This window comes from Lepisosteus oculatus, chromosome 9, assembly GCF_040954835.1.
Source record: "Lepisosteus oculatus isolate fLepOcu1 chromosome 9, fLepOcu1.hap2, whole genome shotgun sequence".
Lineage (NCBI taxonomy): Eukaryota > Metazoa > Chordata > Actinopteri > Semionotiformes > Lepisosteidae > Lepisosteus > Lepisosteus oculatus.
This window is the reverse complement of record NC_090704.1, coordinates 8,703,599-8,727,936: the sequence shown is the minus strand read 5'-3', so window position 1 is coordinate 8,727,936 and position 24,338 is coordinate 8,703,599. Positions and strand designations below refer to the sequence as shown.

The window sequence follows — 24,338 nt, the reverse complement described above, 5'->3', positions numbered from 1 at the left end:
TGTGCACATAATTTATTTTTTGAAATTTCAGTAGTCTCCTATTGACTAAACCAGAAAAGAGTATGTGTACAGCATTAGAAAGTGTCCATGTATCAGAAATGAAAAGGGGTAAATTTAGGTTATAGAAATGAGAATACAACCCATTGACCAGCAGCCATATCACCCTGCAACTCACAACTGGCAACCTACTAAAGCTAAGCAGGTGTGAGCCTCAGCAGTACCTGGATAGGAGACCTCCTGGGAAAAACTGGAAGAGGAGTTAGTGGGGCCAGTAAGGGGTGCTTTCCCTGTGGTCTGTGTGAATCCTAATGCCCCGGTATAGTGACGGGGACAATATACTGCAAAAAGGTGCTATCCCTCGCATGAGATAAAACTGAGGTCCTGACTTTCTGTGGTCATTAGAAATCCCAGGCTGTCTCTTGAAAAGAGTAGGGGTGTAACCCTGGTGTCCTGGCCAAACCTCCATTGGCATTTACTAATCATGGCCTCCTAATCCTCTGTGAATTGGCTTCATCACCCTGTTCTCCTCCCCACTGAGAGCTGGTGTGTGGGGAGAGCTCTGGTGCACTATGGCTGCTGTTGCATCATCCAGGTGGGGCTGCACACTGGTGGTGGAGGGGAGTCCCCATTACCTGTAAAGTGCATTGAGTGGAGTGTCCAGAAAAGTGCTATATAAGTGTAAGCAATTATTACCACACATTGTATAATAAACAATGCATACACCAGTATATCTCTGGATTCTACAAACATTTGTACATCTTTAAGGCACATAAATCTTTATTTACTACACAAAGACATAATTTGCATGACAGACTGAATGAAGTTCAGGATCCAGATGGTGGCCGGCTATCATCTTTAATAACCCAGGTATTATAAACTAACCCTGTAGAAAATGAAGAATTTTGTTAGACTATTCAGATGAGGAACAAGCTCCAGAAGTTTTCATTACTTTCTTATCCATTCCACGCAGATCGAAACCTGTCTATCATTAATTTGGCATGATTTTTTTATTTATTTATTTAAATGGAGAGAGAAAATATTTGATTCATTTTTCCCAATGCAAATTTCAGTAAAACGTTTAAGAGTGGGTAATGCTACTTAATTTAAACAGTTAAAATTCACTATGACAGTTTTTGTTTCAAAACCATCAGCAACCAAAACATGATTTTATAACTAAGGACAGTAACTGATGTTTCGTGGCCTACAAACCGTAATTAAGGAGACACGATAAAAAAGCATTTTCAGAAATGATTACAAAAAGCTGACAATTGTGAAAAGGTTACAGAAAGTGTCATGAAATTGACAAGCAAAATAAATATCTCTTTTCCAACACTTAATAGAAGACATAGAAGGAATCCCTGGCTTATAGTTCAGAAAAACTATATAGTATTTTCAACTTTTGTATATCTAAATATGCATGTTATTTTGGGAAATGTATTAAGTGCTGTTATTTAAACATAATATTCTTATTGCTGAACCCCAGAGATACAAATCTGTTCTTAAACACCCTACACTCCATTTTTGGAGAACTTCAGTTCATGTTGGTTAAACATAACTTTTGTCTTTTTACTATTACTTCACTTTGTTAAAACTGTGTGAATTCTGCTACGTCTGAGCTGTGAAAAAATTTAAAATCTCTAATTCCATATCTCTAGTGCTATTATTAGAAATTTTTCAAGGCAACGTTAAAGTGCATTGACACATGGTAAACAGGTTTATGATTATGTTACTCAGTGTATGTCCAACGAAACTGTCATTGTCAATGTATTCCATTATAGAATGTCTCTTAAAATTTCTGTTTTTGACTGTACACAATATCTAAGATTCATACTGGAAAAGGCGAGTAAATCATAAGGCTGCAGTTTGGTTTAACAAGAGACATAAGGGAACACACTCGTTAAGACAAGTATCCTGCATTCCTGAGCTGCAGTAGCCAATATCAGTAAAGGCCCAGTTGTACATTCCAATCTCCATACGTCTTTTGGTGAGAACTGAAGGTTCTCTTCACAGATCGCAGCCTAACCTTTCACTTCTCTCCTCAGTGCTAACAGGTAAAATCAAGTGTGAGATCCGACTCCAAAGTCCACTGAATTTATCAGTATCCATTTTATCAAACACTGTTGGCTGGACTGAGATAAAGAATTTCTCCTGAATGTGATCCTGCACCATCTCCTCCACGCTGCCCAAATTCAGCTGTGTGCCCAGCTCGTCCTCCTCCAGGAGAACAGTGAAGATGAGAGACACAGCCTTGTAGGCCGCGTTCTCATGGTCACAGTACTTGTAGAAGATGAGTGTCGAGTCTGGAGGAAGCTCTTCAAACCGGTGGATGACTGCTGCCCTCTTGTTCCCCTCAAACGCGGCTGTCAGTTCCTCATCTATTTCCAGTTTGATCCGGTCACTGTCCAGCGTGGCCTTGCTCAAGCCATCTATGTGGAGGGCACTGGCATTGAGGGCAGAGGAGTAGGCCCTGGCCAGGCCACTGGCCAGACAGTGCAGTGTCCTCTCAGCCTTGCGCCCAGCAGTCAGGATCATGCTGACGGGTTCAGTGGGCTCCTCTGACTGAAGGTGCTTCTCCATGTGAATCCTGCTTCTCCTCCACAGCTCCTTTCTCTGGCTGGGGAAGCTGGACTCCAGCCGAGTAATCTGCCTGCGAAACACTTCGATACTTCTGTTCTCCCCCTTTTCAGCAGACTGGCTTTGATGCGGCCATTTGAATAGCCACAAGCCAGCACCCACAAGTAACACTAGAAGAACTGCCAGAAATGGACTTAGTTGGGGTAAAGCAGAATTATAAGATTGTTGGTTGTCTCCATGTCCTTGTGGTATCATAGTTTTGTTCTTCTCATCTGCTGGTTCAGACGTAATTTTAGGATGCGTGGGCCTCTTCTTATCTAGTTATGGAGAAAGATTTTACAAAGAATAAATATCTAATAAAAGTCATCGTATTAGAACATTCATTTTTATACTGCATAATACCCACAACCATCCATTTTCTAACTGTTTTTTCCAATACAGGGCTCCAAAGCAGCAAGGCAGTAATACTAACCATTGTACTACCATGCCACCTATACTGCATAATAATAATAAAAGTCTTACTTTTCTCCCACATCTGATTCCTTATAGCTTTTTTAAGATAAAAAGGAACATGGTTTCTTTAAGTAATGCCAAACAGGCAACTGCAAAAGATGGAGAAGTTTCACTATTCTTGTCTTGTTAGGTAGAGTTCTCCTGGTGTTTTTGGCGAGAGAAATCTTTGATACGAAGGACAAAACAACTAAAGATGATTTGTGGAAAGCATGAGAGAAAAAAAAGTCTTTACATTAAGGCTTGCAACACCTGGACTCTTATCACAAATAAGATCTTAAGTAAAGTATTTCAGGTAAAGTGTTTATGGAGAAATTAGTTGACAAATTAAAACAAACGTTTTACCAGTTGTTTCTTTTCGGAAGGAGTCATTCTGGTCTTTTTCAGCAACTTTCTCCTTTCTCCTCCTAACGTCAGATTTATCAACTACAGCCGAGACCTCTGGGAGGAAAGGCTGTGAAGCTGTGTCAACAACTGAATTTCCTGTAGGCCGAAAAAAACCACAAGACTTTGTCTTTTAGTCTCAAAAAATATAATTCAAAGTCTGACATGTAAAATAAAAAGCCTACAATCATTTGAATCAAGGTCCATCCAACTGTCCAATTGATCCAACGATCTCAAAACTAAGCCATGCATATAAAGACCTTCATACAGATTAAAAAAATATACACGCCTTACAACACTATTCATATATTCCAAAGAAAACAGTCATTAGATTGCATTTATATTATGGTGGTCTTACCACTCTTGTTTCTTTGGTCAGAACCTTGCTGGATTTCTTTATCAATGTCCTGTTTACAGCTAATACTCTTGTCTTTTCTGTCACTGTCCACCTGGACATTTTCAGCATCTTTCACTTTAGGGCAGGCAGATCCCTCTCTCGAAGCCCAGTCCTTCTGTTGAAGAGGCGGTTGAGTGGACTGAGTGTCAGTTCCTTCTACAAGACCTGAAACCCCCAAGAGAAGGACCCATTTTACTTCCATCAGAACACAACAGCAAAGATAACATCTGTCCCCAATCCCAAAACCTACAGTAAAAGGTTCAACATGTTACACAAACAAAAAAAAACAGAACTCAAGGTGTCCAATATCTCTGTGCCGCAAACAACAATAATACAGCGGTCTCACAGTTCTCAGCCACCCCACTATGAACTCCCTAGTTGTATGGAGATGGAGTTTCCTGCCTCTACTGCAGGTGGGTAAATTGAAGACTAGTGGAGGAAGACAGATTTTCTGGCAGATCTGCTGTCCCCCAGTCCTCATGTCTTTCAGATGTGCTGTCCGAACGGGCTGTAGTAGATGTTCTGTCAGCGCCCTCTGCTGGTTGTGAATAAATATGCACGCTTGTACCTTTACTCCAGATGTCACCCTAACTTAACAAACAGGCAACAACTAAAGCAAAGACGTTGTACCAGTCTTGGATTTCGGACTGGAGTCCCCCTGGCCCCTTTCACCACCTTTCTTTTCACGTAAGGCAGATGTCTGACAGGAAGAGTCCTCTTGAAGAGGCTTTTCAGTGGACTGATTGGCAGCATTTTCTGAAACACCTGAAAACCCCAAAACAAAGAAACATGTACTTTGATCCATCAAAATGACTAAATGCACCAGCACAGTGCCAAATGTGCCATTTTTGACTTCCACTCCTAAATCATCAAATAAAAAAGGTTGACAAATCAAGACAAATGAACAGAAATGAGTCACAGTGTCACAGCTCTCACCTTTTCTACTCGCATCACCCAGGCTGTCAGGTTCACAGATTTCTGTTCCCATCTCGGGAGCACTGGGGTTAACCTCAGGACACATGGAGGAAGACACCTGTCCTACAGTGGTCGTTGCTGCCTCTCGTCTCTCAGATCCCTCCGGTGTGTTACCCTGACAGTCTGCACTAGATTCTTCAATCCAAGAAAAAATAATACTATAGATCAAACAGTGCGTGTTACTCCTTTGTCTTTCAACACAAATAGAAAGAACATTTAATGATCTATGATCAGAAGCCAGAAATGTAATTTTCAGTACCGTTTCATTCACATATATCCCACTATTTGTTATAAATTAGCAGTGGGTTAATAAATGATTGAGATTTAGTCAAACTCATTAAGACCTCAAGTAGGATAAATTCTGGATCGGCTTCTAGCTCTACAGGAACAGGAGTGAGGATCACTGCTCTGGGCAGTAAATGTGGTACTCTTGACAAATACTATCCAATCTACTGTCTTCTTTCTCTCAATTCAGAATAATTATTTGGAAAAAGTAAGCACAAATTAAGGAAGTTCTACCAAGCTCGTGTTTGTGATTCTCTTGGTCTTTCTCAGGGGCTTCCGTCTCTGGTGAGCAGGAGGCTTTGGAACATAATTGTGTTTCTCCATCACTTGTTTCTTGTGAGATCTGCTCATCTGCCTTGTGTATCTGCTCATGATGAGGCTCTCCAGTGGACTGAGAGTCTTGTGCAGAATCCAAAGCTGAACAAAAGAGAAAACTACTTTGACTCACCAGGACCAGAAGTACAATAACAAAGAAGACATTGCGGGACATTTCTGAAATCTCTGTTTTCTGAAACATCATCTTCAGAGTATAATAATCACAGCCAAATAGATGTACTGTACACATACAAATTAAGACGCTGTGTCAACAACTGAATTTCCTGTAGGCCGAAAAAAACAACAAGAACTTAAGACTTTGTCTTTTAGTCTCAAAAAATATAATTCAAAGTCTGACATGTAAAATAAAAAGCCTACAATCATTTGAATCAAGGTCCATCCAACTGTCCAATTGATCCAACGATCTCAAAACTAAGCCATGCATATAAAGACCTTCATACAGATTAAAAAAATATACACGCCTTACAACACTATTCATATATTCCAAAGAAAACAGTCATTAGATTGCATTTATATTATGGTGGTCTTACCACTCTTGTTTCTTTGGTCAGAACCTTGCTGGATTTCTTTATCAATGTCCTGTTTACAGCTAATACTCTTGTCTTTTCTGTCACTGTCCACCTGGACATTTTCAGCATCTTTCACTTTAGGGCAGGCAGATCCCTCTCTCGAAGCCCAGTCCTTCTGTTGAAGAGGCGGTTGAGTGGACTGAGTGTCAGTTCCTTCTACAAGACCTGAAACCCCCAAGAGAAGGACCCATTTTACTTCCATCAGAACACAACAGCAAAGATAACATCTGTCCCCAATCCCAAAACCTACAGTAAAAGGTTCAACATGTTACACAAACAAAAAAAAACAGAACTCAAGGTGTCCAATATCTCTGTGCCGCAAACAACAATAATACAGCGGTCTCACAGTTCTCAGCCACCCCACTATGAACTCCCTAGTTGTATGGAGATGGAGTTTCCTGCCTCTACTGCAGGTGGGTAAATTGAAGACTAGTGGAGGAAGACAGATTTTCTGGCAGATCTGCTGTCCCCCAGTCCTCATGTCTTTCAGATGTGCTGTCCGAACGGGCTGTAGTAGATGTTCTGTCAGCGCCCTCTGCTGGTTGTGAATAAATATGCACGCTTGTACCTTTACTCCAGATGTCACCCTAACTTAACAAACAGGCAACAACTAAAGCAAAGACGTTGTACCAGTCTTGGATTTCGGACTGGAGTCCCCCTGGCCCCTTTCACCACCTTTCTTTTCACGTAAGGCAGATGTCTGACAGGAAGAGTCCTCTTGAAGAGGCTTTTCAGTGGACTGATTGGCAGCATTTTCTGAAACACCTGAAAACCCCAAAACAAAGAAACATGTACTTTGATCCATCAAAATGACTAAATGCACCAGCACAGTGCCAAATGTGCCATTTTTGACTTCCACTCCTAAATCATCAAATAAAAAAGGTTGACAAATCAAGACAAATGAACAGAAATGAGTCACAGTGTCACAGCTCTCACCTTTTCTACTCGCATCACCCAGGCTGTCAGGTTCACAGATTTCTGTTCCCATCTCGGGAGCACTGGGGTTAACCTCAGGACACATGGAGGAAGACACCTGTCCTACAGTGGTCGTTGCTGCCTCTCGTCTCTCAGATCCCTCCGGTGTGTTACCCTGACAGTCTGCACTAGATTCTTCAATCCAAGAAAAAATAATACTATAGATCAAACAGTGCGTGTTACTCCTTTGTCTTTCAACACAAATAGAAAGAACATTTAATGATCTATGATCAGAAGCCAGAAATGTAATTTTCAGTACCGTTTCATTCACATATATCCCACTATTTGTTATAAATTAGCAGTGGGTTAATAAATGATTGAGATTTAGTCAAACTCATTAAAACCTCAAGTAGGATAAATTCTGGATCGGCTTCTAGCTCTACAGGAACAGGAGTGAGGATCACTGCTCTGGGCAGTAAATGTGGTACTCTTGACAAATACTATCCAATCTACTGTCTTCTTTCTCTCAATTCAGAATAATTATTTGGAAAAAGTAAGCACAAATTAAGGAAGTTCTACCAAGCTCGTGTTTGTGATTCTCTTGGTCTTTCTCAGGGGCTTCCGTCTCTGGTGAGCAGGAGGCTTTGGAACATAATTGTGTTTCTCCATCACTTGTTTCTTGTGAGATCTGCTCATCTGCCTTGTGTATCTGCTCATGATGAGGCTCTCCAGTGGACTGAGAGTCTTGTGCAGAATCCAAAGCTGAACAAAAGAGAAAACTACTTTGACTCACCAGGACCAGAAGTACAATAACAAAGAAGACATTGCGGGACATTTCTGAAATCTCTGTTTTCTGAAACATCATCTTCAGAGTATAATAATCACAGCCAAATAGATGTACTGTACACATACAAATTAAGACGCTGTGTCAACAACTGAATTTCCTGTAGGCCGAAAAAAACAACAAGAACTTAAGACTTTGTCTTTTAGTCTCAAAAAATATAATTCAAAGTCTGACATGTAAAATAAAAAGCCTACAATCATTTGAATCAAGGTCCATCCAACTGTCCAATTGATCCAACGATCTCAAAACTAAGCCATGCATATAAAGACCTTCATACAGATTAAAAAAATATACACGCCTTACAACACTATTCATATATTCCAAAGAAAACAGTCATTAGATTGCATTTATATTATGGTGGTCTTACCACTCTTGTTTCTTTGGTCAGAACCTTGCTGGATTTCTTTATCAATGTCCTGTTTACAGCTAATACTCTTGTCTTTTCTGTCACTGTCCACCTGGACATTTTCAGCATCTTTCACTTTAGGGCAGGCAGATCCCTCTCTCGAAGCCCAGTCCTTCTGTTGAAGAGGCGGTTGAGTGGACTGAGTGTCAGTTCCTTCTACAAGACCTGAAACCCCCAAGAGAAGGACCCATTTTACTTCCATCAGAACACAACAGCAAAGATAACATCTGTCCCCAATCCCAAAACCTACAGTAAAAGGTTCAACATGTTACACAAACAAAAAAAAACAGAACTCAAGGTGTCCAATATCTCTGTGCCGCAAACAACAATAATACAGCGGTCTCACAGTTCTCAGCCACCCCACTATGAACTCCCTAGTTGTATGGAGATGGAGTTTCCTGCCTCTACTGCAGGTGGGTAAATTGAAGACTAGTGGAGGAAGACAGATTTTCTGGCAGATCTGCTGTCCCCCAGTCCTCATGTCTTTCAGATGTGCTGTCCGAACGGGCTGTAGTAGATGTTCTGTCAGCGAACTCTGCTGGTTGTGAATAAATATGCACGCTTGTACCTTTACTCCAGATGTCACCCTAACTTAACAAACAGGCAACAACTAAAGCAAAGACGTTGTACCAGTCTTGGATTTCGGACTGGAGTCCCCCTGGCCCCTTTCACCACCTTTCTTTTCACGTAAGGCAGATGTCTGACAGGAAGAGTCCTCTTGAAGAGGCTTTTCAGTGGACTGATTGGCAGCATTTTCTGAAACACCTGAAAACCCCAAAACAAAGAAACATGTACTTTGATCCATCAAAATGACTAAATGCACCAGCACAGTGCCAAATGTGCCATTTTTGACTTCCACTCCTAAATCATCAAATAAAAAAGGTTGACAAATCAAGACAAATGAACAGAAATGAGTCACAGTGTCACAGCTCTCACCTTTTCTACTCGCATCACCCAGGCTGTCAGGTTCACAGATTTCTGTTCCCATCTCGGGAGCACTGGGGTTAACCTCAGGACACATGGAGGAAGACACCTGTCCTACAGTGGTCGTTGCTGCCTCTCGTCTCTCAGATCCCTCCGGTGTGTTACCCTGACAGTCTGCACTAGATTCTTCAATCCAAGAAAAAATAATACTATAGATCAAACAGTGCGTGTTACTCCTTTGTCTTTCAACACAAATAGAAAGAACATTTAATGATCTATGATCAGAAGCCAGAAATGTAATTTTCAGTACCGTTTCATTCACATATATCCCACTATTTGTTATAAATTAGCAGTGGGTTAATAAATGATTGAGATTTAGTCAAACTCATTAAGACCTCAAGTAGGATAAATTCTGGATCGGCTTCTAGCTCTACAGGAACAGGAGTGAGGATCACTGCTCTGGGCAGTAAATGTGGTACTCTTGACAAATACTATCCAATCTACTGTCTTCTTTCTCTCAATTCAGAATAATTATTTGGAAAAAGTAAGCACAAATTAAGGAAGTTCTACCAAGCTCGTGTTTGTGATTCTCTTGGTCTTTCTCAGGGGCTTCCGTCTCTGGTGAGCAGGAGGCTTTGGAACATAATTGTGTTTCTCCATCACTTGTTTCTTGTGAGATCTGCTCATCTGCCTTGTGTATCTGCTCATGATGAGGCTCTCCAGTGGACTGAGAGTCTTGTGCAGAATCCAAAGCTGAACAAAAGAGAAAACTACTTTGACTCACCAGGACCAGAAGTACAATAACAAAGAAGACATTGCGGGACATTTCTGAAATCTCTGTTTTCTGAAACATCATCTTCAGAGTATAATAATCACAGCCAAATAGATGTACTGTACACATACAAATTAAGACGCTGTGTCAACAACTGAATTTCCTGTAGGCCGAAAAAAACAACAAGAACTTAAGACTTTGTCTTTTAGTCTCAAAAAATATAATTCAAAGTCTGACATGTAAAATAAAAAGCCTACAATCATTTGAATCAAGGTCCATCCAACTGTCCAATTGATCCAACGATCTCAAAACTAAGCCATGCATATAAAGACCTTCATACAGATTAAAAAAATATACACGCCTTACAACACTATTCATATATTCCAAAGAAAACAGTCATTAGATTGCATTTATATTATGGTGGTCTTACCACTCTTGTTTCTTTGGTCAGAACCTTGCTGGATTTCTTTATCAATGTCCTGTTTACAGCTAATACTCTTGTCTTTTCTGTCACTGTCCACCTGGACATTTTCAGCATCTTTCACTTTAGGGCAGGCAGATCCCTCTCTCGAAGCCCAGTCCTTCTGTTGAAGAGGCGGTTGAGTGGACTGAGTGTCAGTTCCTTCTACAAGACCTGAAACCCCCAAGAGAAGGACCCATTTTACTTCCATCAGAACACAACAGCAAAGATAACATCTGTCCCCAATCCCAAAACCTACAGTAAAAGGTTCAACATGTTACACAAACAAAAAAAAACAGAACTCAAGGTGTCCAATATCTCTGTGCCGCAAACAACAATAATACAGCGGTCTCACAGTTCTCAGCCACCCCACTATGAACTCCCTAGTTGTATGGAGATGGAGTTTCCTGCCTCTACTGCAGGTGGGTAAATTGAAGACTAGTGGAGGAAGACAGATTTTCTGGCAGATCTGCTGTCCCCCAGTCCTCATGTCTTTCAGATGTGCTGTCCGAACGGGCTGTAGTAGATGTTCTGTCAGCGAACTCTGCTGGTTGTGAATAAATATGCACGCTTGTACCTTTACTCCAGATGTCACCCTAACTTAACAAACAGGCAACAACTAAAGCAAAGACGTTGTACCAGTCTTGGATTTCGGACTGGAGTCCCCCTGGCCCCTTTCACCACCTTTCTTTTCACGTAAGGCAGATGTCTGACAGGAAGAGTCCTCTTGAAGAGGCTTTTCAGTGGACTGATTGGCAGCATTTTCTGAAACACCTGAAAACCCCAAAACAAAGAAACATGTACTTTGATCCATCAAAATGACTAAATGCACCAGCACAGTGCCAAATGTGCCATTTTTGACTTCCACTCCTAAATCATCAAATAAAAAAGGTTGACAAATCAAGACAAATGAACAGAAATGAGTCACAGTGTCACAGCTCTCACCTTTTCTACTCGCATCACCCAGGCTGTCAGGTTCACAGATTTCTGTTCCCATCTCGGGAGCACTGGGGTTAACCTCAGGACACATGGAGGAAGACACCTGTCCTACAGTGGTCGTTGCTGCCTCTCGTCTCTCAGATCCCTCCGGTGTGTTACCCTGACAGTCTGCACTAGATTCTTCAATCCAAGAAAAAATAATACTATAGATCAAACAGTGCGTGTTACTCCTTTGTCTTTCAACACAAATAGAAAGAACATTTAATGATCTATGATCAGAAGCCAGAAATGTAATTTTCAGTACCGTTTCATTCACATATATCCCACTATTTGTTATAAATTAGCAGTGGGTTAATAAATGATTGAGATTTAGTCAAACTCATTAAAACCTCAAGTAGGATAAATTCTGGATCGGCTTCTAGCTCTACAGGAACAGGAGTGAGGATCACTGCTCTGGGCAGTAAATGTGGTACTCTTGACAAATACTATCCAATCTACTGTCTTCTTTCTCTCAATTCAGAATAATTATTTGGAAAAAGTAAGCACAAATTAAGGAAGTTCTACCAAGCTCGTGTTTGTGATTCTCTTGGTCTTTCTCAGGGGCTTCCGTCTCTGGTGAGCAGGAGGCTTTGGAACATAATTGTGTTTCTCCATCACTTGTTTCTTGTGAGATCTGCTCATCTGCCTTGTGTATCTGCTCATGATGAGGCTCTCCAGTGGACTGAGAGTCTTGTGCAGAATCCAAAGCTGAACAAAAGAGAAAACTACTTTGACTCACCAGGACCAGAAGTACAATAACAAAGAAGACATTGCGGGACATTTCTGAAATCTCTGTTTTCTGAAACATCATCTTCAGAGTATAATAATCACAGCCAAATAGATGTACTGTACACATACAAATTAAGACATCAATAAAACAATAAAACCATCTCCTAAAACATCAAATAAAAAAGGTTGACAAATCAAGACAAACGAACAGAAATGAGTCCATCAGCTCTGTAAAACAACTCTAATACAGGAGTGTGAATAAGGAAGTTCTACCAATCTCGTGTTTGTGATTTTCTTGGTCTTTGTCAGAGGTGTCCATCTCTAGTGAGCAGGGGGCTTTGGAAGATGAGCATGTTTCTCCATCTCTTGTTTCTTGTGAGGCTGAATTCAGCTCACGATGAGGCTCTCCAGTGGACTGAGAGTCTTGTGCAGAATCCAAAGCTGAGAAAAAGAGAAAATAACTTTTACTCACCAGGTCCAGAAGTAGAATAAAAAGAAGACATTTCTGAAATCCCTATTTGTTTTCTGAAACATCATCTTCAGAGTATAATAATCACAGCCAAATAGATGTACTATACACATACAAATTAAGACATCAATAAAATTCGGACACCAAATTCTAAATGATATGTTACCCTGCAATGAGACCTGAAATTTGGTTTATTTGCACAAACCATGAAATATTCACACTAATGCTAAGGATTCAATAGATCTGCATATTAAATACTTGTTGAGTTTCTCTTATACGCTAAGTAGAGAGTTACTGTTGTAAGATACATTTCCATTACTGAACAGCACCGAAAACATGATTAATAAAAATTCTACGTTACCATATAAAACGATGTAACAAGATAAATATCGAACTGTAATTTAACGTAAGTCTGTAATATGTCATGACAAATCTGCAAAGTTCACCAACCAGTAGTATCGCTAAGGGATTGAAAAGAAAAAATACTATCAGTAGACGTTACTACTGTTACATAATGACCTTAAAACAAGAGCTTATAATACAAATTATCGAAAGACAATTTAGAAATAGCAAAGATACAGTATAAACCCTTTTAATAATTTAGTCTTGCACATTCTACACTTACTATTAAGGTTCATAAATGAAACCGAAACTTAGGAATGTGTTGCTTCCTCTACACATTGAGAAAAACAATGGACATCAGTCGCAGTTAAACTGAGTTTTTTAAAACGGTATCAAGACACTGCATTATAAAACCTGACAGGATTCTGAATGAGACTCAGTACTCCACTGTAAACAGAAAACTGAAGTATCGCAGTGTCGACGAAAATAGCCCAGCCATCTTTTGACAGCCTCTAGGCTTTATTAATCTTCGATATGTTTTGAGGGTATTTATTTTACTTTATTTCTATGAGCAAGTAACCGAAGCTCACCACAAGTCTTGGGTAACGAAGCATCAATCTCCATGCTTCTTCTTTACAGCGATTTGGACGATGAACTTTGCACGCCGCAACACCTCCACACCATCTATTTCCACATCATAACTTCCACGGCGGTACGGTTTCCCCCGGACTTTGTTTAGGGGAACACGGGGACGTCACACGGCGTCGACTGTGATTGGATCATCGCTGTCTCCGGTAATTACAGTCCTTAGAAGAAGTCGGAGTCGGAAAGTGATACAGTAATACATTTTGAGTAGCGTGCTACGGCCTGATAAAACAATTAAAGTGAAGTACCTTTTCAAAGCTTACAATGATTGCAGGCATTCTAACGAGTCCATTTATTAACTTTATTTTAGAAAGTTTAAAACACTATTTTTTTAATATTTTGAAAAAAAGAACTGTAATTACTCCGGTTTGTGCCAAACGTTTTATCGTAGATTGTATAAAGCGTAGAGAGAGTATTACTCTTTGTATTATTTAATTTAAGAACAGCCTAAAGCTTTTAGATTACTGTGTGATTTTGTTAGCGCTCTGGTCTGGGGATGCTTTAAATTATACATTTCCCTGATTTTATTCTATAATAGTAATTCTAAATAAACTAATTTATTAATTGACTAATTGGTCAAAAATAAAGCGTGAAACTACAGTTCTGGTAAATTATACCACAATTTATTGCGGTTTATCATAGATTATAATGGTGATTATTGTATCTTTTAATTTGTGAGATTGGCATTTGGCTGGCCAGACTCCTGATGAACCATTCAAGAAGCATAAAGCTCTAGTGATGGAGACGTTTGGCACAAATTCTGCTGTGTCCCAGTGCTACATTTCATTGACCCCTGGAACACGATCCCCATTTCTGATTTAGCACAGTTAGACACGATTTGTGAGGTTACCAGTGGCCTTAAGGATAAAGCACTTAACCTTTCATATAAAGGAGCTCTTGTGGTTGGTTTAAGTGTAAAACTGTAGCTGAACAGACGACATTAGGTCTGAGCATCTTCCCAGGCTTACCAAGAAAGCCCCCCAGAGGTTTGGCAACATAAATGCCAGAAAGGGTAAATGACGTATGGGACATCTTTTCTGATATAAACTGCAGATGGCGCTACTTGCCCAGCTAAGGTCTAGTGCTCCGTTAACAAGTCCAACTGCTCTGAAGAACGACAACCTGCAACATTGTCTCATGCAGAAAGATCAATCATCAACCATTCATTAACAATCCAATCCTGTCTTTTTTTTTACGTTACAAAACTCATGCAACATAACATAATAATAAAAAACACTAACAAATAAAATACTTATCTCGAGTACAAATAGCTTTCTGTTTTTGCTCTAGACGATTCAGTACATTTTCTCTTAAAACTACTACTGCTGGCTTCCTTTAAAAATACTATAGAAGACTTCGGCAGTAGGTTACTTCTTACTGCTCCTTCACACAAGCAAAACTCATTAAAAGTATTATTTAAAGACATTTGGGTTCTGTAGAAATTGACCATGCAGGGTGAAATATCCCTATAAGCGAAATTGCTCGGACTATACAATCTTGCAGTATGCGTTTAAACTCCTCCCTGCTTTTGATTAATCCAGAGAGATCCTTCCCACCGAACACTTCTTCGCTGCATTCGAAAACTCTTCTGCTTGCGTCCATCCACTTTTCATACAATCACTGAAGGATTTACGATTACCGGGGACTGCACGGGATTGTTTTTTTAATTTAAAAAGGGGACACGTTTCTTTGCAATTTGGTGCTTTTAACTCTATGCTAGAAACTCCTGGAACCCCGTACAGAAGCAGAATGCAGTTCTTATTGAAATAAAAAAGGGAGAATTTCTGGATATTGCGAATTGCAAAGAGGATAGCTGCAGCCAGAGCTGGTTTGACCACCCAGTCAATAAAGCACTGACTCTTGCAGAAGTCTATGTGATGGCTAAATTGGAGCTCTGGTGTCTTTTGTGGTGTGTAGCGCTCAGTGGTACTTCACCTGCACCCAATGGAACGGCGAACAACAATATTAATGATGATAAGACCAGAGGGACAGAAGAATTAGATGAAGACTATATTGAAACTCTTGGAAGTGAGACGGACAACCAGGAGAATATTTTATCACAGGTATTAAATGATGCGCTGTGTTTTTTTTCCAGTGGGTATTTGTGTGTGAAATTCCATTCAGCCTTGTTTAAAGATTGATATCTTATTTTTCTCTGTCTTCATGAATTTCCGGTGAGAATTATAAACGCTATTTAGATATATCAAGATGGAACGGCTTTTGCAGGATTTCTGAAAAAAAAAACGTTTAATCCTGAGCATTAAAAGAATGTAAAAACGCACTATACAGTATGCGCTTCGGTTAACATCAATTTTGGTGGTCCCTTAAAGCTTTAGTCTTTAAATTTGCCAAAATATTCGGCAAAAGCTATAAAACGTGATGCACTTATGTAGCGGAAAACAGAAGTGTACTAGAGTCACTATGGGATAGTTAAATTCTGGAGTACTGAAGAGGTGAGATTTATATGCCCAATACTGTATAGAAAAATACAGACAATCCATGCTTTATGAAAGATACAATTTACATTTTTTCTTACTGTTTCATTTTTCTATCTGGATTTATTAAGGTGTTTGAGGCAATTATGAGATTATCGTCATACTCATAAACAACTACTACTAATAAAATAATAATTCTGGAATCTTTAAATTTACATTCTCCCTGATCTGGTTAAGATCTCTCCACAGTGTAGTCTACAACTTTTTAGCGCTGCTTAATTGTATGTTATTTCAAGTAAAAAGACCAACAAAAAAACACAAACTATTTTAATGAGAATGTTTTTTTAACGAAACGGATCCCTCCACGACATCACCCTTTATGTTACATGTCGTAAGTATTTATTGGGCGGTGGGGTGCTGACTCCCTTACCATACCAGGGGATTAGAAATTATTTTTCAGAAATGTTGAATATGTCAATATTGTGCACTGGTAACGCTGCTGGAAAATACATACATGTTCTTTTTATTGTAGCTGCTGGGTGATTATGACAAAGTGAAAGCGGTTTCGGAAGGCTCTGACTGTCAGTGTAAATGTGTTGTCAGACCCCTGAGCAGGAACGCCTGCAGGAGGATTGAGGAAGGCACTACCAAAGCGCAGGACTTTTACACAGTGGAGACTGTGACTTCAGGCCCAGGATGCAAGTGTGCCTGCATTGCTCCTCCTTCAGCTCTGAACCCCTGTGAGGGAGATTTCAGGCTGAAGAAACTTCAGGAGGCTGAGGCACAGAATATTAAGGTAACACTTAGACTGGAAGCGTCCTGTATTTTCTGCCACCCATAACAGCCCCATTAGATTGTCCTTCAGCTTCATCTTTTGGTGTGTTACATAAACGTGTTTCTCAAATAAGATTCAGCCATGTGTTACTTTGGGCCACATTTCTGATGTGCAAATACAAACGTACAATAGGGCGTTTATTTTATTTTTATATACAAGTCTGTTGTACATTTGGTATGGTGTATGGCTTGGTATAGCTTTTGTGTTTTACCTCAGTTGCTTCAGGAAAAACATTTACAGAATGTTAATATGCATATATTTAAAAGAGGAAGCAGAATTTAGATTTTTAAAATTAGAACGTATACTTTTAGTTTCATTAGTGTGCATGTCTAATTAGTGCTTACAAAAGTGTTCCAGAACTTATCTCAGATTGAGCTCATTATGCATCCTTGCCTTTTCTCGTAGCTTTCAACAATTATAGACTTACTGGAAGGGGCCTTTTATGGTATGGACCTCTTAAAGATACATTCAGTCACAACCAAGTTGGTTGATCGCATTGACAGAATTGAAAAGGTAAGTCATCACCTTGTTCAACCAGTGCCAGAAAAGATGCTGCAGTATTTTGAGATAATGTATCAATAGATATTATCAGTAAAACTGATCAAACCCTCCCTCCCAAAAACTTGTTCCTTATAAATACAGTAAATTAATATCTGAACTATAGTCCAAAAGATCTGAAAGAATAAAAGAAAAAGAGTAATTACTTAAGCAATGTTTATATGCTTAAGCCTTTTGTTCACTGGACTAACCATATTCCTTACTAAAAATTACATTTAGTTTTAAAACTACTTTGCCAGGACTATGACAAGTAAGAGCTCAGACTGATTAGATCTGTTGCACTAGTTTCAACAGATTGTCAAAATATGTAAACACCGCATGATGTTAGAGCTTTGCATGCATTGACAAAACTGTCCGCAAGAGCTCTGAAGTTTAAAGAACAAACAAAAAAATCATGATAGCTTTTGAGAGTAAATATGCACTGGAAATACTGTTTTATATCGCCACAGCATTGTGTTTTTCAGGACAGTGATGTATAACAGTCTCATAGTTGAAAATAGTGTTGGCGCTATTCTTATAAATTAATGTCTGAATGAAACCATCATTACATCAATGAAGTGCTGTGGGCTAGCTGGCAGCCTCCTGTCAATCCTTTGAGTCGAGTCAGCTCAACCTGCCTGCCACTACAGGAGAAGGGTGTTAGGTTCTGAATATTGCCTTGTTTCCTTAGGCTGTTTCTGTAAACAACACCAAAGAAAAACAAAGTGCAAAGAGGGACTTTGATGGGCAGACACAGATTAAAGAAAACCAGTCACTCCACCGAATTGAGAAGAAGAAACGACTGAACAATTTGGCTTTAGCCCTGCAGAGAGATGCTGCTGCTGCATATACACACACTGAGGTAGGACTCATCCCAGTGGTGTAATGTACCCTTACAGAATGGACTTCCTTTCTCTGTGTGGGAGAGTTTATAGTTTGTTTATAATGAGTGCATGCTGACAGAGGTACAGTATAGCTGTAACAGACACCAAGGAACCTTCACAGCACATTCATTACCCTGAATTTGTTAAATTATTTTACACCGTCATTACCCTGATTGTTTGAGAGCACTAGAGTCTCATCTCACAGGGGTCTGGTGTTTTGGTGTAATGGGGCAAATGTTCATTTTGACTGCTGATCTTGGGCTCTCAGAAGAACTCTTCCGTTAACAGTACCAAAAACATGAGAAAATAAGGCAGAATCTTTAATACGGCTCTACTGTATATGCTCTAGAAATGTACATTTTCAAAACATTCCAAACACACGCACTTCTCAGTCCTATGCTGTGTTTTAAGAAACTGATTTAATGAATCAGGAAAATGAATGTCATGTCTCTTGTAAATAAAACTTACATATTTTTTACTTATGTAAAACTCATTAGTGTCAGATATTTAACTTCCATGCTACTGTTCTTTCTGCTTGTCAGATTTTTGTCCCTGTCTGGGAAAACTAAAGTCTACAAAAGTAGTTCATCAATACACAGATTTATACTCCCGGTAAAAGTATAATTTTTAACACACATCCTTGGACTATGAATCACTACAAATGCTTACCATGAACATGATTAGATATTGGAAACAAATGAGCAACCCATCACATAATGTAGCTTTACTGCCAAGTGACCAAAAGCATTTTTTTCCATTACTTTTCTAATTTGAATGATTAAGACAGGAAAAAAAAACTTTAAAATTATTTTCGCCACTTGAGACTTTACAGCTCAAATTATTTATATAGAAAGAAGCTTTTGGCAGAAGATGAATATCTTTTAGCAGAGCACTATTGGCTTACTTTGTGCAAGATTCCTTCTGCTGCTCCTTACACCTACAGTTGAACTAAGTGTGGAAACTGAGCTGAGAATTTATGAGCCGTTTTACTTAGCAAAATTTAGCACCTAGCTTAACAGGGTTTGGGTTTTGTAGCCAAGATATCTTGTTTTCCTAAAGTTAATTCCTGGAATGAATTATTTTATAATTTTCATTTTTACCACACACTGGATCTGTTAAAGCATCCATATTGTAAAAGCTTGGATCATATCAAAGTGAGCCTTTTCTCCCCCAAATGGCCAAGTCTCAATTCTGTTATTCATGGAACAATTTTTCCGACAAAACTAAGTAAAACAGGACTCATAACAGTGAAGCCAGCTTAATGACAAATAACAAATGGAATGGCAGAATCATATTGGACATGAAAACAGTTATATAAAGTCCGGTGGGAAACTATTGGAATGTTTACAATATATGTTTTTATGTGGAGCAAGACCATTAGTGACTTGAAAGACAAGATCATAGATCTGGAATGCTGTTTTTAATGCATTTTGTTTATAGTCACCAAGCTCTTCCATTTGTATGAATGCCACCTTTTCTGTTTGTGAAAAAAGTGATTTCCATAGCGCAGAAGGTGATCAGCATTTGAAACTGTGTTCTGATCTTTTCTTGGTCCACAATATAACACTCTTCATATACTTGCCTCCAACAGAAAAAATATGAAGAAAGATTTATCAATGATCGAGAATTCACTAAGCCCCACTTAAAGAGAAGTCACACTGAACTCCCGACTCTGGCTCAGCAAATTAGGGAGCCACAGCAGACAAATGCCATGGGGAAATCGGCCATCATCAGAGGAATAACTTACTATAAAGCCAACAATGTGGAGGAGGACACTGACACTGATGAACAACGTAAGCAGATCCAATATTGTCCTTAGAGCACCTATTTAGTAGATCCAAGTTTCACCCAATGTACATTTTTGATTATTTACCTACCTAATATAGAATTGTTTAAGTCTCATGTTACAGACATATCTCTTGTCCGGGTCACAGAGAACCCTGCTCCTCGACAGATGTGTCAGAGCCCCATTTATCATTCAGCATACAAGTCAGTGCCAACTGGAGCAGTCTGTCTCTAACTGACATCACTGCATACTGTACTTGCAGGAATCCAACAACTCACAATCCAGCAAGCGGTATTGTTTCACCAGAAGCCACAAAGACCCCTGCTAACTGATTCAAGCCACCAATGCAGGGTATCCCAGTCACAACTTGCTAGCAGCACATGATCTACGTTCCAGTAGTGCTCAGCCTTACTCTCTGAGCAAGTGTCTTTCACAGAAGAGCTATTTAGAAGCCTAGGCATACCATTTTCTTTTGCATAAAAACTTATATTCAAGAGGTTAAGTGAGATGCATATCTGCTTAAAAAACCCAACATCAACCCAAACCAAATGGCAATTACAAGACCATTTTATAGTTTCTATACCAAGGATTATTTTTTTAGCCAAATGAATTTTTGTGGTTTTTCCATTTCCCATCATTATAGTGTACACGAGTGACTTATTAGTTCACTCTCAGCTGTTCTGTTGTTTGCTACTTGACCACAGCTGACGTACGCACCAGATTCCTCTCAAAAACAAGACAGGCAACTGTCCCTTGGTGAACAAATGCAAATGTACAGCACAAACCTGCTTTCATGTCTCCAGGCTGCTGTAGTTACATCTACTCTGGTGGTTACAAAAACATTGGCAAGGTGTTTTTATAGCTGAGTAACAGGCTATTTCCCAAACAACAGAGGTGTTTTTTTCCCTTTTGGTTTTGCTCTTGAAAACTGGCAGTTACCTACAGAACTGACCAGAGATTTCCAAAGGCAGAGTTTTGTTTTTATTCAAAGCATCTTGCCTTTATCAGAACGCAGCTTATTTCTGGGGTCACAGTAACCCAAGGGGATACTATATCTCAGTAGTATAGCGTGCAAGTCAGGACCATACCTTGAATGGGACACCAGCTCATCGCAGCTAGATCACACAGGGACGATTTAGATACACAGTTAACATAGCCAGCATGTTTTTGGAAGGTAAGACGAATCTGGAGCACCTGGAGAAAACCCACTTAGACATGTAAAGAATAACGAATCAGGAAGTGCCCCAGTCCCAGACTGAAACCAGATTTTATTAATATTGTTTGTAAAATATAAGATCTTCATGTTTTCTGTGGTTACTACTTACTGTGGCAAATGTACATATGAAGAAGCTATGTATAATGCTCGAGGACTGTGATACAGTTATTGCTTCAGTTGAATTTCTCCCTCTTAATTGTTAAGTATGAATGGAAGTTGTCTCCACTCCTTCACTGAAACAGCAGGCTATTTGGCTATGAGGTGTGAAGGAGCTGTTTTTTTTCCCAAGCCCCTATAAAATGAAACAAGTGCCTTTTTATTAGACTGTGGAGTCTGCTAAAGCAACTAATATTGACTTTTAAGGCAAAAAAAAATGAAAAAGCATTTGCATTTGGAGATTATTATTTTCACAAGGTTGGCAATGATTTTTTTTAAGACTTAAATACTAGCAGCTTTTAGATCTCTTTATTTCTTGCCTATCCAGCAGAGGATGAAAGTTTGAGTGGTGATGGGCCTACAGATTTGCTGTTTGAAGAGCAGCTTATCAAGCAGACAAGTAATCCGGCAAGAAGCAACAGCAGGCCAGAACCAATGGCAGGACCTCCCACACCTACGTCTTCCGAGAGTGAGACAACTCAAAACTCTCAGTCAACAAAGTCAGCTACGGACCCTGCCACTGAAGAATCTACAACAGCTGCCACTGTATCCTCTGGGGTTGTACCTTCTTTCACCATGACTGCCCCTAAGTTCACAACCCAAGAAACCACTGTGAAACATACAAGGACCACTCAGCAAAGCCCTGCCATTGCCACAACGGTTCCGGAAACTACCATCTCCCAGGGCACAACCACCATCGCTACGACAACCAGTACTACAACAGCAAGTACTACAACGGCTAGTACTACGACAGCCAGTACTATGACAGCCAGTTCTACAACAACCAGTACTACAACAACTACCGCAAAGCCAACTACCAGCGAAACAGACTCTGTTACTGTACCAAATCTTACCACAACTAGGACACCACTTCAAAAAACCATCACTCCTGCTACAGTCCCGCAAATAAAAACTGCCGGCCCTTCTCCAGGGGTAAAACCTAGGCAGCCTTTCCGCTTGGATGAGGTTGTATCCCAGGAAAATATGGGGGATGAAGCACAGAAAAATGGTGAGTCCTGGCTTCCATCTTAGGTTTGCTCTGTTATCTCATGTACAAGTTTAGTTTCACTTTTGTTTAGCCTGAGCAACATTTTTTTTTCTTTATCGAGAGCCAAGAACGGATGTATTTATTATGCAACGGATTCACTGAACAATTCACTTGAGCCTATTTATGCAAAATGTTAGTGACACCTTTCCATGTAATCACACTTGTAAATGAGTATGCCTAAGTCAAAGAAAGACTCTTAAATGAAACTACTGTTTTACATTGGTTTTAATGAACTATGCCAGAGGTAGAGGTGGATGTTAAGCACACTGAAAAAAACAAAAACACTAATTTTGTCAACTTTTGTTAATAGGAGTGTGTAAGGACACCTTGTCCACAATTTCTGATCCCGTGACTCATAACACTTACGGTCGGAGTGAAGGAGCCTGGATGAAGGATCCCAAAGCAAGTGATGACAGGATCTATGTCACAAACTATTATTACGGAAACAATCTTTTAGAATTCCGCACCATGGAGAACTTCAAGCAAGGTATTTTCTGTGTCATTTCTTTATAACAGGCAATTACTAAAAGGAGAATTTCTGATTGCCAATAAATGTCCTATCATTTTAATTCACAACTATGTTTTTTTTGCCCCAGAGAAAAGTGTTCAAAGAGGTTTACAAGCTAAATGTTTTTTTTTTTTACCCTTCCTAAGGTCGCTGGACCAACTCCTACAAGCTTCCCTACAACTGGATAGGCACGGGACACGTCGTGTACAACGGCGCGTTTTTTTACAACCGAGCCTTCTCGCGTGACATCATCAAGTTCGACCTGAAGCAGCGGTACGTGGCGGCGTGGACAATGCTGCACGACGCCGTGTTTGAGGAGGAGACGCCCTGGAGGTGGAGAGGCCACTCGGACATTGACTTTGCGGTGGACGAGAATGGACTGTGGGTGATTTACCCGGCCATCGACGACGAGGGATTCCACGAGGAGGTGATCATCCTGAGTAAACTGAACGCGGTCGATCTGAGCATTCAGAAAGAAACCACGTGGAGGACTGGCCTTCGGAAGAACTTTTACGGCAATTGTTTCATAGTATGTGGCGTGCTTTACGCTGTGGATAGCTACAACAAGATGAATGCCAACATCTCCTATGCCTTTGATACACATACAAACACTCAGATGATACCCAGGCTGCCTTTCCTTAACAATTACACTTACACCACGCAAATTGACTACAATCCGAAGGACAGAGTTCTTTACGCATGGGACAATGGGCACCAAGTTACATATGCAGTCATATTTGCGTACTAAGAGGGGTCGCAGAAAGTTACAAAACAGGTTCTCGGCACTTTTCTGTATAAAAAAAAAGAATAAATAATTTTATATCCCTGTGCAGATTGTAGATCAATCTACTTGGCTTTTTACTTTTTTTTTTACTGGATGATGTAACTCGTACCGTTTTTGTATAGCTTCCTGTTTAATGTCTACCATGCGTATGTTTTTTTTGTTTGTTTTTTTAACTATGTTATTTATATTTCACTCCATTTCTCACCTCCAGAAGGGCTGGCAAATTAACTCCTTCATCACAGCATGACAAGGCTTATATTTTACTGCCTGCTATAAGTCAAAAATATATAATTGTATATACTGTAATTAAAATACCAAATAGAGGAAAATAAAGTACAGAGGAATTTAGGAGATAGTCTCTGGCCTTTCCTTTAATGTTTTAAAAACTAGTGAAAGACTATTGCAAGACCTGAGTACACACAACAATAAAAACAAACTGAAATAAGGATTAAACCATTTGTAAATAAGAATATGCACCTAAGCAATGGTATTGTACAGTGACATTTGTATGCACCTATGCAATAGGTGTGAATTACGGAATGATGTCACTGTATGATATACCACACACCTCGTTTAAAACTAACAAAATTAATACTATACTGTACCAATTTCAGAATTGGTAGCTTTCAGTCCTA

The 24,338-nt window shown here is 39.6% G+C and overlaps 2 protein-coding genes across 8 annotated transcripts; one reads left to right on the top strand and one right to left on the bottom strand.

The window, feature by feature from the left end:
• Positions 1–759: 759 nt before the first annotated feature.
• Positions 760–13,675, bottom strand: LOC102689812 (dentin sialophosphoprotein-like). 5 transcript variants are annotated; one of them, XM_069194094.1, is made up of 20 exons: positions 13,460–13,674; positions 12,332–12,499; positions 11,855–12,037; positions 11,297–11,470; positions 10,991–11,125; positions 10,322–10,525; positions 9,690–9,872; positions 9,132–9,305; positions 8,826–8,960; positions 8,157–8,360; positions 7,525–7,707; positions 6,967–7,140; positions 6,661–6,795; positions 5,992–6,195; positions 5,360–5,542; positions 4,802–4,975; positions 4,496–4,630; positions 3,827–4,030; positions 3,430–3,567; positions 760–2,891 (listed from the first exon to the last, which is right to left on the bottom strand). In XM_069194094.1, exons 1-20 carry the CDS (start codon positions 13,491–13,493, stop codon positions 2,005–2,007), a joined length of 4,011 nt encoding a protein of 1,336 aa, XP_069050195.1. In that variant the 5' UTR covers positions 13,494–13,674; the 3' UTR covers positions 760–2,004. The 5 variants fall into 5 exon arrangements, with proteins under 5 accessions (XP_069050195.1, XP_069050198.1, XP_069050197.1 ...); XM_069194097.1 differs by lacking the exon at positions 5,992–6,195 and having other exon boundaries at positions 13,460–13,675; XM_069194096.1 differs by lacking the exon at positions 8,157–8,360 and having other exon boundaries at positions 13,460–13,675.
• A 1,399-nt stretch (positions 13,676–15,074) lies between these two features.
• Positions 15,075–24,051, top strand: LOC102690010 (olfactomedin-like protein 2B). 3 transcript variants are annotated; one of them, XM_015355087.2, is made up of 8 exons: positions 15,075–15,577; positions 16,482–16,745; positions 17,190–17,297; positions 18,013–18,183; positions 19,797–19,998; positions 21,695–22,372; positions 22,722–22,898; positions 23,066–24,051. In XM_015355087.2, exons 1-8 carry the CDS (start codon positions 15,392–15,394, stop codon positions 23,665–23,667), a joined length of 2,388 nt encoding a protein of 795 aa, XP_015210573.2. In that variant the 5' UTR covers positions 15,075–15,391; the 3' UTR covers positions 23,668–24,051. The 3 variants fall into 3 exon arrangements, with proteins under 3 accessions (XP_015210573.2, XP_015210572.2, XP_015210574.2); XM_015355086.2 differs by having other exon boundaries at positions 21,692–22,372; XM_015355088.2 differs by having other exon boundaries at positions 15,422–15,577; positions 16,553–16,745; positions 21,692–22,372.
• Positions 24,052–24,338: the final 287 nt, after the last annotated feature.

What these genes read in the sequence shown, in the direction of transcription:
- LOC102689812 (XM_069194094.1), bottom strand. Translation starts at nt 13,493, where the DNA reads ATGGAGATTGATGCTTCGTTACCCAAGACTTGTG. An exon ending in TGACCAAAGAAACAAGAGTG is followed by an intron (nt 7,708 to 8,156) that starts GTAAGACCACCA and finishes TCTTTTGTTCAG; the next exon opens with CTTTGGATTCTGCACAAGAC. An exon ending in GGGTGATGCGAGTAGAAAAG is followed by an intron (nt 4,631 to 4,801) that starts GTGAGAGCTGTG and finishes TGGGGTTTTCAG; the next exon opens with GTGTTTCAGAAAATGCTGCC.
- LOC102690010 (XM_015355086.2), top strand. Translation starts at nt 15,392, where the DNA reads ATGGCTAAATTGGAGCTCTGGTGTCTTTTGTGGTGTGTAGCGCTCAGT. An exon ending in GCATTGACAGAATTGAAAAG is followed by an intron (nt 17,298 to 18,012) that starts GTAAGTCATCAC and finishes TTGTTTCCTTAG; the next exon opens with GCTGTTTCTGTAAACAACAC. An exon ending in CTGCATATACACACACTGAG is followed by an intron (nt 18,184 to 19,796) that starts GTAGGACTCATC and finishes TGCCTCCAACAG; the next exon opens with AAAAAATATGAAGAAAGATT.